This window comes from Ascaphus truei, chromosome 6 (assembly GCF_040206685.1).
Source record: "Ascaphus truei isolate aAscTru1 chromosome 6, aAscTru1.hap1, whole genome shotgun sequence".
Lineage (NCBI taxonomy): Eukaryota > Metazoa > Chordata > Amphibia > Anura > Ascaphidae > Ascaphus > Ascaphus truei.
Window position 1 is genome coordinate 8,687,877 of NC_134488.1, and position 18,382 is coordinate 8,706,258.

General features: G+C 47.1%; 1 protein-coding gene across 1 annotated transcript in view; it reads right to left on the reverse strand.

Annotated features, from left to right (window-relative positions):
* ADAMTS8 (ADAM metallopeptidase with thrombospondin type 1 motif 8) overlaps positions 1-18,382 on the reverse strand; it is a 59,165-nt gene that overhangs the window by 9,909 nt on the left and 30,874 nt on the right. The window contains exon 5 of the mRNA XM_075603363.1: positions 1,511-1,809. Coding sequence (XP_075459478.1) covers positions 1,511-1,809 — 299 coding nt within the window. The remainder of the gene's footprint in view (positions 1-1,510; positions 1,810-18,382) is intronic.

The following is an 18,382-nucleotide window of genomic DNA, read 5'->3' on the forward strand; positions in this document are numbered from 1 at the left end:
TCAGCAGCGTCTCCTCTAGCATCCTCGGGACATCTCCCCCAGCAACTTCCGTCAATATAGCTGCTCGACATCAAATGGAGCCACATTGCCATGACAATGGGACGCGGCATCAAGTTGCCATAACAAAGGGATGCCTTATGGTGCCTAGGCGTCATGTGATGTCACGCTGTCATGGAAACTCGGCACCGCATGGCATCACATGGCAACGTGGCGCAGCCATATTGGCAGTAGTTGCAGGGGGAGATGCCGGGAAATGCCGCCACCAGGAGGTTTACTGGGTAAACCCGTAGCCCGGAGATACGTGGCCAAAACCCGTAGTCTGGTGGCAACCCTGGGCCCTACTCCATTTTCTATTCTAAGTACTGTATGTATCATGAGGACTAGACAGAAACGTGCTTGTAGAGGCAACAGTACACTTCAGGATAGTTTATGTCAGGGTAACACAAACTAGAATAACATAATATAACAGACTCAATTTTGGGAGAGGGCAACAGAGAGGGCTAATTTAATTTAATTAACCCTTTATAGTGCTGTACCTATATTTATCCTCTTTTTTTATACCATGGTCTCCGCATTCATTTCTCATTCTGCAGATTTTGTATCAATTGTGACATGTGACAATGCTTTGTGGGTCTCATTTTAGCAAAAGCCAAAATAACTGATGTGTGCAATTCCATGAGATTGCGGTTCTCTAGTAAGAAGTTAATAACAATTTGCTGAAGAGGCATGCACTGTATTGCTATGTAATGCATTAAAGGCACCCTCAGAAGTAGAGTTGAGCAAAGTAACCCGCATTTGGTTAGTCAGCGGACAATTTGCAGAATTTAAAAAATAAATAAAAACAGCCCAAAAAGTTGTAGTGAAAAAGAGAATTTCGCCAGAGACTCTATGTTTAAAACATCGAGAGAATATATTTGCATGTTTAAATTGTTTTATTTCCCAGATATGTCAGGTCTGTTCATGTGTAACTCTCCACATCTCCTTACTCTCCTTTATACTCTATATTTCAGTGCCTGGAATTTACTCTTACTTGCGAACAACTGCTAATTGTTTTGCTGCGAAATAAAAAGCTAATTTTGCATGGTTTGAGATCTTGGGTAACAATTGCACTTATCTCTGTTCAGAAGTCATGTGGTTAATTGAGCAGTGCTCTGTATTTGTATAGCATTAAGAGATTTTGTGTTTGGGTGCATTGCTCTGCAGCTCTCGCAAAGATACAATGAGGTACTATTAAATGCTGCAGGTCTATAGCATGAATATGGGGTCATTGAAAAAAATATGTTTTCAAAAGAATCCTGCTGTTAAACATATACAGTATGTTTATCAAAGAACTGTATTGTAGGGCATATTTACTAAGTAATGCTATGCCACTGGGCACATTCTCCAGGAGACACCTTATTATTCCCCATTCAAATAAATAGGAAATAAGGTGTTTTCCAAACCTGGAAGGTGTCTTATGGAGTAACACCACTTAAATATGGTCCTATATCTCAGCAGGTAGTGTCTTTACCTTGGGATTCACAACTTCTTCTTCTACTAGACAAACCCCATCCCAGCACAGCTGCTGCTCTCCACAGGGAGTGCCGTCTGCCCAGTGTAAGCTGCCATTTTTGGTGTGACACACAGACTGCCCTGGTATCCGGCACCAAAGCTGGGCGCAAACATCTTCCTGACTGGTGTTGGGGCAGTGAGAGAACTCCTTTCCAAACACCTGTCCACACTGGTTGTCCAAGTCATATTGAGCTGATGTGCCGGGCAGTTCCTCAGGAAGCTCCAGAGATTTGGATGGTGCGTCCAACAGACAGTCCCCTAATTCAGGGAAAGGACGAGAATAAAACATGAAGGACTGTAGTCCACTGATGGAATGGTCACTAAAACATAGAGGTACTGTGGCCTATTTCAACAGAGCATAAGCCTATAAAATTGTAAGTTTTTTTTAAATTATTGTCATATGACTAGGATATAGTTTAAATGATATTTAGACCATAGAACAAAAGGAAAGCTCAGTTTTAAAATGTTTATCATTTTCAATACAAAGGTGTTTTTGGGTAAATAAAAAAATAGTGACATTGCTTAGACCCATCACACACCTTGTAGTAAAGTGAGAGGAATTTGAACTAGAACATTTGCACTAAAAGATCACCATTTAATTATTCTACGTAGGGGATGGTGTTATTCACACTAAGCTGTTTCATAAAACGGTGGACTGCAATGGATATGTACAAGCCACCAGTAGCTGCCATCCTGGCTGGATACAAAATATTCCATAAAGTCAATTTCAAAGATCACAGAGAAATTGGTCTTGTGACAGTGATTTTATACATGACTCACACATTTTAATGAAAAGATTTCAGGAAAAGAAATACAACGCTGAACTGATCCAGAAATATTTCACTAAAGCATTCCATCTGGAAAGGAACTCCCTCCTCATCCAAACCAAATCCAATCAAGGGAAATAAATGGTTAGCCCAGCATTTCCTTTAATACTAGATTCAATGAGGAAGCTCATCACATTTCCTGAAAGCACTAGTATATTTTAAGAAAGGACCCTTCTATGTACAGTTTTATCTAACATACCCAGTGTGATCTATAGAAAAAATAAGAATCTCAAAAACCTGCTAGCTCCTACAGCCCTTAGACTAGAGGGGGGAATAGTGGTGAATCCTCCTACATGACCAAATTATCGGCTTCCACAAATGTGGACACTCGGTGTGCCCCACCTGCACCTGTTAGTAGACAACCACCATCGGTCCCACTGTCACAGGTGTTACCTACCCTTTAAGATTGTATCAATTGCAACATCCCATTTATTGCGGTCTTCAGTATGTAGGAAGAACCAAAAGGAACTTAAGGAATAGATTCCTTAAGCCAGGGGTTCTCAACTCCAGTCTTCAAGATCCCCCAAGAGGGCAGGTTTTAATGATATCCCTGCTTCAGCACAGGTGGCTCAATCAGTGGCTCAGTTAAAGATTGAGCCACTGATTGACCCACTGTGCTGAAGCAGGGATTGATTGACCCACCTGTGCTAAAGCAGGGCTATCCTGCAAACCTAACCTGTTCCAGGGTCTTGAGTAGCAGAGTTGAGCACCTCTGCTGTAAGCATAAAAGGAACATTGAAAAGTCAGACAGCACCCAATATTATAGTGCAATAGAGTCTGACGGAGCACAGCAAGAAGTACTATACTGGCTGCAGGACTACCACAGCAATCTCCTGCATCCTGTTGATGACATCGTCAGGTGACCAGAGGGAGAGAAACAGCGTGTTATTTGATTCTTGGACTCGGTCCGGTGATTTATGGCGCCCCAGCGTGGAACATACAAGACACCTGCAAGCTCATATTGAACCCCCAAAATAACCACTACATATATATAAGCATATAGGTGTCACAGAGGAGTGCTACTGAGCATGGTGATATATATTTAAAACCAGAGACAGAACATGAAACGCAGACAGAGCTCAGTGCACATCCAGTGAAACCTATACACGGTACAGTGCCTAAAAATATATGTATAGCTATCTATTAAATAAAATGGTCTTTTAGTTTAACATTTTGGTCAAAGTGTTGTAAGCCCTTGAGCCACTACACGGAAGAATGATTTATAATAAATCTGTCAAAATTAGTTGCATAGTCCCAGCGTGGAGGCAGAGACACCGCCATCAGCAGTCTGCATTGTGGCTGGAATTGAATCCGAAATGCTGTTAACTTCTGCTACATTGTAAGTAGCTTTCACCATTGTGTGTTACAATACAATCTTACAGTGCTTCACCATATTGGCTTTTCTCTATCATTTTCAGGATTACTTTCATCAGGACTTTCATATCGTGTGTCACACTGATTCAGTTTAACTGTTCCTCTTTAGTGAGACACATCAAGTTAACTTTGAGTTTCTATATTGCGCCTTATATTTATTTTCAATTTGTATCTTATGGTTGGTTTTTGTGTAGAACATTAAACATTGTGGCAGCATATTTAGACACTATCACCACACCTATAGGAAGTTTGTTTTCTGCGCATCCATTTTTTGCACATATATTAATGTAAATATTTATATATATATATTAATATACATCTACATGCATTTCCCTTTATAACATATGTTGTTCTACAGAGTGTGACAAACTGCTCCCTTTATGTAGCGCTGCCGTTTGCCCAGGCTCTTCACGACACAGCCTTCTAGGGTTTATTTTGTAGAAAAGGAGGACAAACACGTGTAAACACACAAGGGGCACTCAGCCCTCAACCCTCAACCTTCAGCGGTTTATTCTTCCATTAGTGACACTAAACATTTTAAACACCAAACTTTCAGAACAAAAGAAATCATAAAAGGAAACATCTACTCCTGTCAGGAGTCTAACTCACATGCATATCCCTATCTTCAATGTTGGCTTTAAATAACACACAGAGATAACATTGAGTCCTTAACTGTCAGATGGGGACAGCGTCCCAATAGATCCTCAGTTGCTGCAACATGTGGGGGGCGGGGGGAGCATCTACCCTGAACTGAATCCTGGGGAGCAGCGACCTCCCAGCCTCCAGGCTATAAGAGAGAGACTGAAGCAGCCAAACCAACTGCACTATATTCCTGTTCCACAATTAGGAGAGCAGGTGAGGGAAAGTCTGGTATGGATTTCCTATCCACCAGCCTTAGTGACTGTGAATCTGTGGGGCGGATCACATCCACACAATATCTGCACCTTCTGTTATAAATCTGACAGAAAGCTGCCCACTATCCTGGGACCATGTCACAAGGGTAAACCCCTCCCACCCGTCCAATAAAAACATGGTTACGCTCTGGGCTCTCTGTGAGTCTGCCAGAACTGACGACACTTGCCCAGAAGCTGAAAGTCCCCAGTCTGCAGAATAGAACAGGGGGAGGCCATGTACAAACGAGAGGCCGGTATAAAACTGAATAGTCAATTGGGACAGCATATTGTCCTTCAGAGGATATTTGGTGATGCACTTTTGTTTTTCTTTAAAATTAGGATGGATTTTATTTTTCCCTTTGAAGACTTTATTAAAACTACTACTCCATGTGACTGGGCCTTGTGTGCCCTCCTGTTTTTTTAGGATGTACTGTTAAAAGATCACCATTTAACCTTAGCACTGCTGAGTGGGACCTTCTGGCAGATAAGGATGAGTATGCAATCCATGTGCCAGTGTCAGGAATATGAACTTTCTTTGATGTAAACTTTGGACACATTGTTGTCTTCTTGTGCCTCTAGTACCAAATTAGACTGTGAACTCTTTGAAACAGGAAATCCATGTTCAGTGTTATATGTGAGCACTTTCGTCACTGAAGAGATTGAAATATACAGCAAGGCTTAAAAAAGGGCGAGTAAAACTAAAGGAGGCTTTCATGAAAACATCTGCTTAATAATAAAAACTGTCTCTTTGGTTTTTACTAAGTACAACTGTTACTATATTCCTTGAAGTTGAACCTTTATGATGTCGGAAGTCCGCTTTGGTATTGACCGCTCCCCCCCCCCTTCCCTCATGTTAACTGTTCCGATGGAGTGATGAACCCAATCAGCTCCTAGAAAACAAGTTTAATAGCTCACAGAGAGTACATGCCCTAGACCCCCTCCAATTTGTCACAACTTTACAACCTCTCCTCTCTCCTATATCTACCCTTTCTTGTCCTAAACTGATGACCTCGCTTTACAACAGAACACTTTCATTAGCCTTACACAAGCCAGCACCTGGCCTCTGACAATTTAAGCCAGAACGATAGCACACAAACTTTACCTGCTACCTTCAAAAGTGCTCACGCTTTATCCTCAACGCCTATTTGCCACCATTAATTCCCTTCTCTGTCGATATGCTGACGACACCCAAATGTACTTTTCCTCGGCTATCTTGCCACATGTCACCAACTGCCTCTGCAATCTTCTTCTGATCATTAACATGTCCAAAACAGAATGACTAATTGTTCTCACTTCCACTGACACCCCATTACCTAAACGCTCCCTCACTTTAATAATACTACAATCACATCAACATCACAAGCCTGCTGCCTAGATCTCTGAGGCCCAGGACATAGTGCAATCAGCGTCGCTGAGGCGGGCTGAGCCGCGCTGAACAGATGCACCAAGCCCCTGCATCTGTAATCAGCGTGGCTATAGTTTCTCCCTCCGCATGCGCGCTGATGCGTGCGGAGGCTGAGAAACTTTCCCGAGACAGGCAGTTTTTAAATTTGCCGCTCGGGGAAGCGGAGGAGCGGTCACGTGACCGCTCCCATCCAATGGGAGCGGGGGACTAGCCCCACCTCCCGCTCCGCCTCCTGGCACGCCCCCGCTCCGCCCCCTGAGTGCGCTCACTGCCTCGCCTGCAAGGACAGGAAAAGCCCCATTTTCAGCAGGTGAGGTAGAGCAGGAGCACGGCTCAGCGCGCTCCCAACACACTATGTCCCAGGCCTGACTCTGCCCTCTCCTTAGTAGATGAGGTTGAAAAAAAATATACATCCATCAAGTTCAACCTATGCTAAATTTAAACAACAGATACTTTATCCTATATCCGTACTCTGAATACGGTATATTGATCCAGAGGAAGGCAAAAAGAAACAAAAAAACCCCAGTGAAATATCATCCAATGACATCTCATAAGGGGAAAAATAAACTCCTTCCTGACTCCAAGAATTGGCAATCCGATTACTCCCTGGATCAACATCCTTCCCATGTTTACTTATTAGGTATATCCCTGTATACCTTGCCTTTCTAAAAAGATGTCCAACCTTTTTTTGAACAAATCTATTGTATCTGCCATCACAATCTCCATGGGTAATGAATTCCACATTATAACTGCCCTTACTGTAAAGAACCCTTTCCTTTGTTGCTTGTGATATCTCCTTTCCTCTAACCTTAAGGGAGGAACATTAAATCCTGCTGTCTCCACCTCTGAAATATCTCTAGAATACACCGTTTTCTCACTCATAATGCAACTAAAATTCAAATTCATTCTCTCATCTGGTTTCCACTACTGCAACCTTCTCCTAGTTGGCTTGTCCGTTGTCCACCTGTCCCAACTCTAATCCACCCAGAATGCTTCTGTAAGACGTATCTACTTTACTCACCACTTTGCATTGGTTGTTCCACTATGCACTGGCTTCCCATATCTTCTAGAAATACATACAAAATCCTAATCCTAGTTCTGATTCACAGCTCCCAGTTCAAGATCCCAATTATGCTTTCCCGCTACCTTCTCAGCCCTTGTCTCAAAATATACCCTTTAATGCCCCCTCCCTTCTGCCAATGACCTCTGCCTCTCCTTCTCCCTTATTACCTCCTCTCACTCCCCCTTTCAAGACTTCCCCCGTGCTGCCCCCTGTCTCTAGAATTACCTACCACGCACCATACGACTTCCCCTCCCCCCCTCCCCAATTTCAGACTTTTAAAAGCTCCCTGAAAACTCAAATTTGTAAGGAAGCCTATCTGGTCAAATGCCCGAACATACTGTACATTCACCCTAACCCTATTGGGACCAGCTGTGTGGCTGGACCAAACTCCATACTATCTAACAGCCGCTAACATCTACATTTCCAAACCTTAATGGGGCCATGTACGCATACTCAGTCCCATAATGAGCAGCCACTTTTTGTTTCAACTGTGCACCCTTTTCCCTCGAGATTGTAACCTCTCAGGAGCAGGACCCTCATTACCGCTCTGTATCTGTTTGCACTTTGTTTTGTGCTTACTAGGTATGTCATTCTGTAATTGATATTCTGTTCCCCCACTGTACCATGTGGCGGAATATGTTGGCGCTTTACAAATAAATGATAATAACAGCGTACCCGATCCATCAACGGGCCCCTGGCGTGCCAGCCCCCGTGGCATACCGGATGTGTCAAAAGGGCAGCAAAAGAGTTCATTCTGCTGACTCCCTTTTGAAAGGAAAGGTTACATGGGCAGTCCGTATAGGGACAAAAGTGAGCTAAGGACAGAGAAATGTTTAACAGATTAAAAGCTTACGGGCACCTTAAAAAAATAAAAAATAATAATAATTATTTCACTTTACATAGTAAGCAAAAGGTTTGGTGGGTTTTTACTATCTGTATACAATGTATTTTTGTAATGACTATTTCTCTGTCCTGAAAACTACTGGCCAATTGTTTTGCCCATTATTTGTATAGCATGACGTTTGTAGTTATAAAGTCATCATTAGTTAAACAAATAAACATAAGTAGCTGATCTTTTTGAATTTAACTGACCTGGAGAAAACAAAAGCATTTTGATATCTGATGTGATGTAATAAGTAATTGTAATAATCGTGGTGGTGGCCCGGCCGTGCGACGCCGTGCGACAACGTGCGCGCCACAGCGCGCACTCCTGCAGCCCCAGCGATCTGTGCACTTGGCTGCAGGAGATTGAGGAGGTGATGTAAGGGTGTGGCGGGCGCGTGGTGAATGTGTCAGGAACACGTCCCAAAGCTGGTTCGCCCTCATTGGCTGAATCAGCTCACATGACGCTGTCACGCGACTGCAGCCTGAAAAGACAATTTTACTTGTCTCGCCAAACTGCAGCAGCGTCGACGTGCTACATCGCCGCCAGTACAGTGCTACCTTATATAGCAAGCATAGAAGAGTCCCGAACGTGTACACACGTAGCGATGCCTCCACCATAAACGCGGCCAGTCACGGTAGACTAGTACTTATGAACATTTTTACATTTTTGGGATTCTCGATTGAGCATAACAAGGCGGGCAGAAAAAATTGTAATTTATTTATTTTCAGACAAACACACGACAACCTCAGAATACACTTAATAATCACTTACTGGGATGGGGAAACAAAATAAATTGTCCATAGAACGAAAGATGAAGAAATAGTCTCTGGCTCACAATCCTTTTGGCTAAGGCGCAACTTGTCTGCCCGATATTTCTGCCAACTGTAGAGAGTTCGTTCTGGTTCATTGGGATTCGTTCTGGGATCCCCAGCGCTAACGAATTCCTGAAGTAGGGGTAAATCCTTGGTTACGATGTTTTAACCCCTTGCGTTCCGGAACCGCTGCCGCTGCACTTGGACGAAATCTTGTACAGCGCTTGGATAAATCATGAATCACACTGGGACTGGGGCTGCAGGCATTTTATAGGGTTAAGTGTCCTATACTTAACATCTGCATCCAATCCCTTCCGTGGGAACACTTTTTCTCCCTATCCCAGACTTGCCAGTAGTTCATAGCATGGGGAGAAGTGGCTTCCTGGTTTGCACGGAGCATGTGCTAACCTCACACCTGAGCTCCTTAGCATATAAGATCCACCACCTTTACCTGGCGACAGCAAGTCTGGGATCTGGCCACAAGGTGTGAACAGCCCAGATGTTGGACCGGTTCCTTGTACTTCACAATTCCCTGGTTGTCTTAACACCTAGGGTCTCTGAGGCTTTTCAACTTTGGATATCTCATAGACATTGAGGCATTCACTTCGCAGGGGGCCCTTTGAAGTGCGGAGATGAAAGACCCTCAGCTCATTTACTCTTAACATATATGCATGTTAATACATTCATTGCTGGGCACAGGAAAAGCTTCCTGCCTGTAACTTTTAAAACATAACTAAAATACAGTATATATATATATATATATATATATATATATATATATATATGGAAAAAAAAGAAGAAAAAAACAGGCGCACACCTAGTGCATTAAAGTATAACAATTCGGTTTATGGAACAATAAAAACAGACAAATGCCCACTCACAAGTGTACACGGTAAACAAGCAGGTATGAGATAGGCTCTCATAAGCCAATACTGCCGTCCGACTCAGCAATGGTGTCCTCTCCTGTATACTCTCCGCGTGGTCTCCTTCAACTGGAAGTGACGTCCACCCGGTCGGGTGCCCCGCAAAGGAAATCCCTCCGGGAACCAGGACCTTCAGCTGCCTGCTTCTGGTTGCTGCACCACCGGGGGAAACGAAGGATCCGGACTTCTGTTTTGCTTTGCCTCTCACAACCTGCAGTATTCTCAGCCCGTAGCGAAGGTCTCCGTGGGAAAATGACTCCTCTGCCTTAGCCACGCCCTACGCGTTTCGTCATCTATGATGACTTCATCAGGGGTCTTTTTACTCTACTTATAATACTTTTTTACATTTTTTATTTTTTATTAAAGTTATATTATCTGTAATTTTAAATGTATTATCTTAAATTAACATAGGTTTTTTTATTCATCTACCTATCTTAGCCACCCCATTGGTTGTGTAATCACAGCTAGTTAGACTTACTCACAGTTGGCAGGTTACTATAGAGGCGCTACTTTGATTTTTTGTTCTGTTTTGATATATATATATATATATATATATATATAGTGAATAAATGAGAACAAGGCACTCCGTCAGGTAGATATAGGTGGGTGCTAATCCTATATAAATCAAATAGGCTATACGATACCGTGTAAGCAGATATCAGAGGCAGCACTCCAGTAGATAGTCAAAAAAAAGGTGTTTATATGTCACATTAAACACCTTTTTTTTGACTATCTACTGGAGTGCTGCCTCTGATATCTGCTTACACGGTATCGTATAGCCTATATATATATATATATATATATATATATATATATATGTAGCCCCGAGGTATATTTTCGCTCCCTGGCCCTGCTCTGCGTGTGCCGGGGGATCGCAGGTGCCGCTGTTGTCTCTGACGGACCCGCCGGGAGAACGCAAGGGTGGGGGCCAGTGCAGGGAGCAGCGCGATGAATTGCGGCGCAGGCCGGTTGCCGGGGACGCGATCGGGCCGTTGCTAGGGCCGCGATCGCGTTGCCACCGGCCCGGCGGCTTGCGAAGGAGAGGGCGCCGCCATTGCGCATAGGTTCGCGCATGCGCAAGGACCGGCAAGCTCAGGGAAGGCCCCAGGGAGATCGCGCGAGAGTAGGACAGGGGAGGAAAGGATTGAGGCGGCCATTAGAGGTTCGCGCATGCGCAGGGCAAGCGCGCACGCGGCCCCAATGCTTAGGCAGCCCCCTGGGAACTACAATTCCCAGGAGGCTTAGGGAGACAGGCATCAGGTGCCTGAGTGTGGCCAATAGGGCTGGAGGAAGCTCAGCTGGGGAATATAGATACATTTCCCGGGCTTTGCTGCGTCAGTCAGGCAGAGGAGAAGGAAGGAGTAGGAAGGGTGCAGGGAGCGCGTGGCTCCTGTACCAGGTAAGGGTTCTCCCTAGATCCCCAGGCAGGCCCCAATTCCCGGTAAGGGCAGGGGGTAACTGAAGAGGGACGGCCATAGCTAGGGAGGTGACCCTTAGGTGTGGAAGGTGCAGGTTTGGCAGTGCCACAGCGGAGAGGGCTGTGGGCACTGGCAAAGAGGCACAGTGTGCAAGCAGTGGAATTGCTGCGGGATCCAGGTGGCTGTGTGTGATTGCAGCTGTCTGTGTGTGTTGTCGCTGCATGTGCTGGGCGCAGTGCGTGCAGAGAAGTGTGAAGCTGTGTGTCGGCTGCAGGTGAGTTAGGCTGTTAGGATTAGCCAGATACAGATAGGACTGGGTAGCTAGGGGAGGGGGCAGGTTATGGTTCCACAGGCCCTAGGAGTTCTCCCCAAGCCATCCCAGGTTGCGGTTCATCAGGGACAGGCCTAGGTTAGGGTTGCTGTCACTCTAGGAGTAGTTAGTGATAGGAAGGGATAGCGGCGGTTGCTGTTCCCATGCGGTTGGTGTTGCCGTGATCCGGTTGCAGTTCCCGTGGAGCGGTGGGACCCTCGTTGGGGTCTACCGGCAGAAGTACCTGGAAAGGATCAGACGGACGTCTGACCCTTTGAGAAGTGTGTTGCGGTCCCGAGCATCGGAGTGCTCGGAAGGTACCTCTGAAGTATTATAAGTGCACCAACTGGGCCCTAGCTTAATTTAGTGACTGCGCAGTCACCCACGACCTTCCGTAGGATTACGGGACATTGGGTGTGGGGGATCACAGGACACTGGGTGGGAACACCAGACATTGGGCTGAGGTGATGCGGATAGAGCATCTGGTTATGTTATGTGATGTTATGTAATGAGTTATATGTGTGTGTTAAGTAAAGTGTTAGTTATTGGTTTATCGTATACGTGTGTTATTGTATTTCTTACCCAGGGCTATCTTTCATAACGGGGGATCCTGGGTAAGTGGAGGCGCTGCACCAGGTAATGGTAAGGGTTTCCCCAGGCTCCCAGCTAGCGGAGGCTCAGATCTCCTGGAGCCACAGGTGTTATGCAGTACCAGTAACCCTTTAGGAGCAGGTGTGTTGCAGGGAAAGGGACCGGTTAGACCACGAGGGGCCAATGTGAGATTGGGTAGGTCGGCCGGTTCACAAAAAGGGTTACATATATATATATATATATATATATATATATATATATATATATATATACCTTATTTCCTCGATTCTAAGACGCACCTTTTTTCCAATTTTCACATGTCTGAAATTGGGGTGCGTCTTAGAATCGATGTATTAAAATAAGGAAGAAAAAAAAAAGTGTCTACAGTACTAGCCCCCTCTTTTCACTTACCATGTTTCAGGAGTGGTCCCATGTCAGCAGAGGACAAAGCGGGAGGAGACAGGAGAGGTCTCACGTCTGCAGATGGTTGAAAATGGACAGCGGGTGGGAGTGCGGCGGCAGCAGGACGGCCCCAAGTCTGCAGGTGAATGAAGATAAGAAGACAGCGGGTGGGCGTGCGGTGGCGGCTGCAGCAGTAGATCATAATAGCAGGAGAGCTGAGCAGGAGCAGAGCGGCAAAGGGGAACAGCTTGGGAGGTGCACACTAACACCGGAAGTTGACCGGTGTCTGACTTCTGGTTACAGTGTGCTCCACCCCAGCCATTCCCCTATGCCGCTCTGCTCTTGCTTAGCTCTCCTGCTATTATGATCTCCTGCCGCCGCCACCGCCCGCCCTTTGACTTCTTAGCTTAATTCACCAGCAGACTTGGGACCTGTCCTGCCACCGCACTCCCGCCCACTGTCCATCTTCAACCATCTGCAGACATGGGACCTCTCCCGCTGCCGCCGCCCACTTCATCCTCTGCTGACATGGGACCTCTCCTGAAACATGGTAAGTGAAAAAGTAATTTTCCTTGATTGTAAGGGCCAAATCGATGGTGCGTCTTACAATCGATGGCGTCTTACAATCGAGGAAATACGGTATATATATATACATATATACATATATACTTTCTGTATGTGTGGGGGACACCAAACAATATGTATGGACTTAGTACATCCTTAGCTAGCTGCACTCCAAAAATTAGAGTGCTAGCTTGCTCCTTGTGTCTGAAATACAATTGGCCCAATTCGCATACATTGCTATTACTGCAGCTATGGACAGCAAAATGGGGACAAGAAAGAGGGTGTAGGGGAAAACATATCAGTGTGATGCACATACATTTAACCCCTTCACTCCCAATGCGATTTAGGGTTAATCAGCCGGGTATAATGCCTTTATTAATGGCCTGATTAACCCTTTCATCGCCACACAGCCTAAGACTGTTATTTTACGGAAGATTGAATCTTTCTAATAATGCCGGTTATGCTGGTAAGGTATCCCAGGACATACCTGAAAACGAGAGGTCTCGCTCAATGTATTACTTCTTGGTAAAACATTTCATAAATAAATAAATAAATAAAATAAATAAATAATAAAAATATTTTTCCCATACAAGTTTGAAGAAGAGGTTCTCCGGAGCTGAACCCCGTTCATTTCAGCTGTAGGGACTCCCTGATTCCAGAGATACCTCTGAAGGGGGTGCCGGAATCTGCTGCAGTTTTCTGCAGTTCAAAGCCCCCGGTCACCTGGGCCAATAAGAAGCCACACTATGTGACGTCACGGCTTTCTATTAGCACACAGGGCCCATGAGCTTTATAAAGCAGTCATATAGTAAACCCTGGAGTGGCTACTGGCACTCACTACAGATGATATTCATCGGGCCTGTAGAGTGCAACCTATGGGTTAATCTACAAGATAGATGCTTAAAAAAAGTCTAAGTATTTTTAAGTGTTTTTTTTTAAGTTTATACTGTGTTAAACTATGTAATGTTTGTAAACACTGTAACCTTAAGTTTGGGGAGCATTTCTCTCCTGTAATATCTGCTATATCTCAGCCTTATTTTGTAATCTTTCCTAATTGGCATAAAAAGGAGACATTCTTTAAAAACTGTCTAACAAAGAAGGGTAAAGAGGACAAAGAACTTTGTGTTCACAGCTGCATTCAATCTGAAACCCTTCAGTGTACATCTGCGTCACCCCAAAGGCGGACGGCCTTTGGCGCAGCTGAAGGGCAGTCAAAGGGTGTGAGCTGTGTACTGATGTTAAAGCTTCTCTATTTCAATCTGAAACTCACCAGCCCTTTTATCCCCTGTACCCAGTTTTTCAACTCTATCTGTCTATGAAATGTCCGTGATATGACTGTATAACCCTGTTCCTTTAATGTAACCATGTATTGTTATAACTCTGTGCCGAGGACATACTTGAAAACGAGAGGCAACTTTCAATGTACAGTATTACTTTCTGGTAAAACATATTTATAAATAAATAAACAAACATCATTAGTTAAGCATAAAAAATTGACAATCCTACCCAATCATTCATAGTATTCACAGTACTGTATTTGTAACAAACAATAATTATGTTTAAAGACTCTTAAAATGTATTTAAAACACTCAAACTTGTAATTTAATACATTTCTGCTAAGAATTAATGTTGGTCCTTTATGGAACTGCCCCTTTAACTGCGTCAACCAAACGGTTAAAAATGCAGACTTTGCACCAATTTACATTTCACAACTAAAAAATATGAACACACACTCCCTGCAAGCTCTAACCCCAGTACATTATATATATAATATATATATATATATATATATATATACAGCTAAACCCCGTTATAACGCGGGTCTCGGGGTCCACCCCGAGACCACCGCGTTACTAACGGGGTCGCGAGGAAAAAAAAATGGCCGCCGCTTTAGCGCATATTCATCCCGCGGGACAGGAGATGGGAGCGGGCATGTCCCTCCGCTCCCCGCTTCCCCCTGTCACCGCGGGACAGCCCGCGGGGCAGGAGATGGGAGCGGGGATGTCCCTCCTGTCCCCGCTTCCCCCTGTCACCGCGGGACAGGCCGCGGTGCAGGAGATGGGAGCGGGGATGTCCCTCCTGTCCCCGCTTCCCCCTGTCACCGCGGGACAGGCCGCGGGGCAGGAGATGGGAGCGGGGATGTCCCTCCTGTCCCCGCTTCCCCCTGTCACCGCGGGACAGGCCGCGGGGCAGGAGATGGGAGCGGGGATGTCCCTCCTGTCCCCGCTTCCCCCTGTCACCGCGGGACAGGCTGCGGGGCAGGAGATGGGAGCGGGGATGTCCCTCAGGTCGCCGCTTACCTCAGATCCCTCCACGTGCCCGGTGCTCCCGCTGCCTGCATGGAGGTGGTAGCGGGGGGTTTCTCCTCCCCACCGCTGTCCCCGGTGCTCCCGCTGCCTGCGCGGGAGGAGGGGGGGGGAGCGGGTGGTGGAGTTGGTGTAAGTGTCTGTGAGTGTGTGTAAGTGTCTGAGTGTGTGTGTAAGTGTGTGTAAGTGTGTGTGAGTGTCTGTGAGTGTCTAAGTGTGTGTAAGTGTGTGTAAGTGTGTGTGAGTGTGTGTGAGTGTCTGTGAGTGTGTGTGAGTGTGTGTGAGTGTGTGTGAGTGTCTGTGAGTGTGTGTGAGTGTGTGTGAGTGTGTGTGAGTGTCTAAGTGTGTGTAAGTGTGTGTGAGTGTGTGTGAGTGTGTGTGAGTGTGTGTGAGTGTCTGTGAGTGTGTGTGAGTGTGTGTAAGTGTGTGTGAGTGTCTGTGAGTGTCTAAGTGTGTGTGAGTGTGTGTGAGTGTGTGTGAGTGTGTGTGAGTGTCTGTGAGTGTGTGTGAGTGTGTGTAAGTGTGTGTGAGTGTCTAAGTGTGTGTAAGTGTGTGTGAGTGTGTGTGAGTGTCTGTGAGTGTGTGTGAGTGTGCGTGAGTGTGTGTAAGTGTGTGTAAGTGTGCGTAAGTGTGTGTAAGTGTGTGTGAGTGTCTGTGAGTGTCTGTAAGTGTGTGTGAGTGTCTGTCAGTGTGTGTAAGTGTCTGGGTGTGTGTGTAAGTAAGTGTAAGAGCCGGAGCGGGAGGTGAGCGGGAGGTGGGAGGTTTGACAGGGAGGGGGGGCGTGGCTTGAGCGGAGGGACCCGCTACTCTCCCCCCCCTCCCCGGACTGCAGGAGGGAGCTGCTACTCCCCCCCCCCTCCCCGGACTGCAGGAGGGAGCTGCTACTCTCCCCCCACTCCCTCCACTGGCTGCAGGAGGGACCCGCTACTCTCCCCCCCCCCTCCCTCCACGGACTCGGGCTGGAGCACTCATACATACACACATACACACATACACACACACACACACACAGGCACTCATACACACACACGCGCGCACACTTATGCAGGCACTCACGCACTCACACACACACACACACAGGCACTCGCACTCACACACACAGACCGCTAACCCCCCCCCGCCGCAGTACAGGGCCCGCCGTAGCCGCAGCGCAGGGCCCCGCCACCCCCCCACCCCCCCACAGCACAATGACTTCCCACCCCCTTAACTTTGTCAAACAAAAGTCACAAGACGTTGTACAGGCAAAATACATCTGTTAAAGTGCAGTTGTCTGTTTATTTCTATATAATAATTGTGTGCAGTGTGCAGTGTGTGTGCAGTGTGTCAGTGTGTGCAGTGTGAGCAATGAGGAGTGTGTGTGCAGTGTACAGTGTGTGTGCAGTGTGACAGTGTGTCAGGGGGCGGGGCCTTGCTGCTTCTCTGCTCTCTGCTGTGGGGGCGGGGCCTTGCTGCTTCTCTGCTCTCTGCTGTGGGGGCGGGGCCTTGCTGCTTCTCTGCTCTCTGCTGTGGGGGCGGGGCCTTGCTGCTTCTCTGCTCTCTGCTGTGGGGGCGGGGCCTTGCTGCTTCTCTGCTCTCTGCTGTGGGGGCGGGGCCTTGCTGCTTCTCTGCTCTCTGCTGTGGGGGCGGGGCCTTGCTGCTTCTCTGCTCTCTGCTGTGGGGGCGGGGCCTTGCTGCTTCTCTGCTCTCTGCTGTGGGGGCGGGGCCTTGCTGCTTCTCTGCTCTGCTGTGGGGGCGGGGCCTTGCTGCTTCTCTGCTCTGCTGTGGGGGCGGGGCCTTGCTGCTTCTCTGCTCTCTGCTGTGGGGGCGGGGCCTTGCTGCTTCTCTGCTCTCTGCAGTGGGAGCGGGGCCTTGCTGCTTCTCTGCTCTCTGCTGTGGGGGAGGGGCCTTGCTGCTTCTCTGCTCTGCTGTGGCGGCGGGGCCTTGCTGCTTCTCTGCTCTGCTGTGGGGGCGGGGCCTTACTGCTTCTCTGCTCTCTGCTGTGGGGGCGGGGCCTTGCTGCTTCTCTGCTCTCTGCTGTGGGGGCCTTCCCTGCACACAGACAGCCCCATCTCCTCCTGTCTGTTTCCCCCACACGGGGGACCGGAGCATGCGAGTACTACCCCCCCAGGTAAAAGTGTGTGCAGTGTGAGAGAGTGTGCAGTGTGTGAGTGTACAGTGTGTAGTGTGTGAGAGTGTACAGTGTGTGAGAGTGTGCAGTGTGTGAGAGAGTGTGAGTGCAGTGTGAGTGTGAGTGTGCAGTGTGGCTGAGTGTGAGTGCAGTGTGTGAGTGCAGTGTGTCTGTGTGCAGTGAGTTGTGATTGAGTAGGTGTGCTGTGTCTGTGTGAGTTGTGATTGAGTATGTGTGGGTGTTGTGATTGAATGCAGCGGTGCGCAAACTGGTGTGCGTGCCCCAGGGGCGCAGGCGGTGAAACCTGGTGTGCGCGGGCCGGGAGACGCTGTGCGCGGGAGGACAAAAAAGCTGTGCGCGGGCGGGTAGCCGAAGAAGCTGTGCGCGGGCAGCCGAACAGAATAGTGCAGGTGGCAGCCACATGATGGTGTGTGCACGCACGAGGGCTTTGGAGGTACGGGGGAGGAGCACGCCCCAGCGCTGTGATGTCAAACGCCCCTCCTTACGTTGTCTGCCCTACAATAGCGCTGTGTTCCTGCTCTCTTCCGCTGGCAACCTGCTACGCTGCGATCCTCTGCAAGTGAAAGGGTCGGCTGCCACTGTATCAATCACACTAGGAATGTACAGAAATAATGGAAAAAAACAAGTGAAAACACAACATTCAAAACGGAAAAAAATAATAATAATACATAATATTGTAGGTAGGAGTGTGGATGACACTGGGGACAGCAAGCCAAAGAGCAGGGAGAATAAAAAGGCAAATGGGAGAAGGAAAAAATGGAGCGGGAAGGGAAAATAAAGGGGAAGAGGGGAGAGAGGGAAGGGAGGTAGCAAAGAGTTGGATGAATGCCCCCCAAAAGGATTTCCTTTGTGCACATACGCTCTCCCAAGCTTGGCGCCTGGGGAGACAAACAAAATGGACTTTGAAGCACGCTCGGCAGCAGTCAATG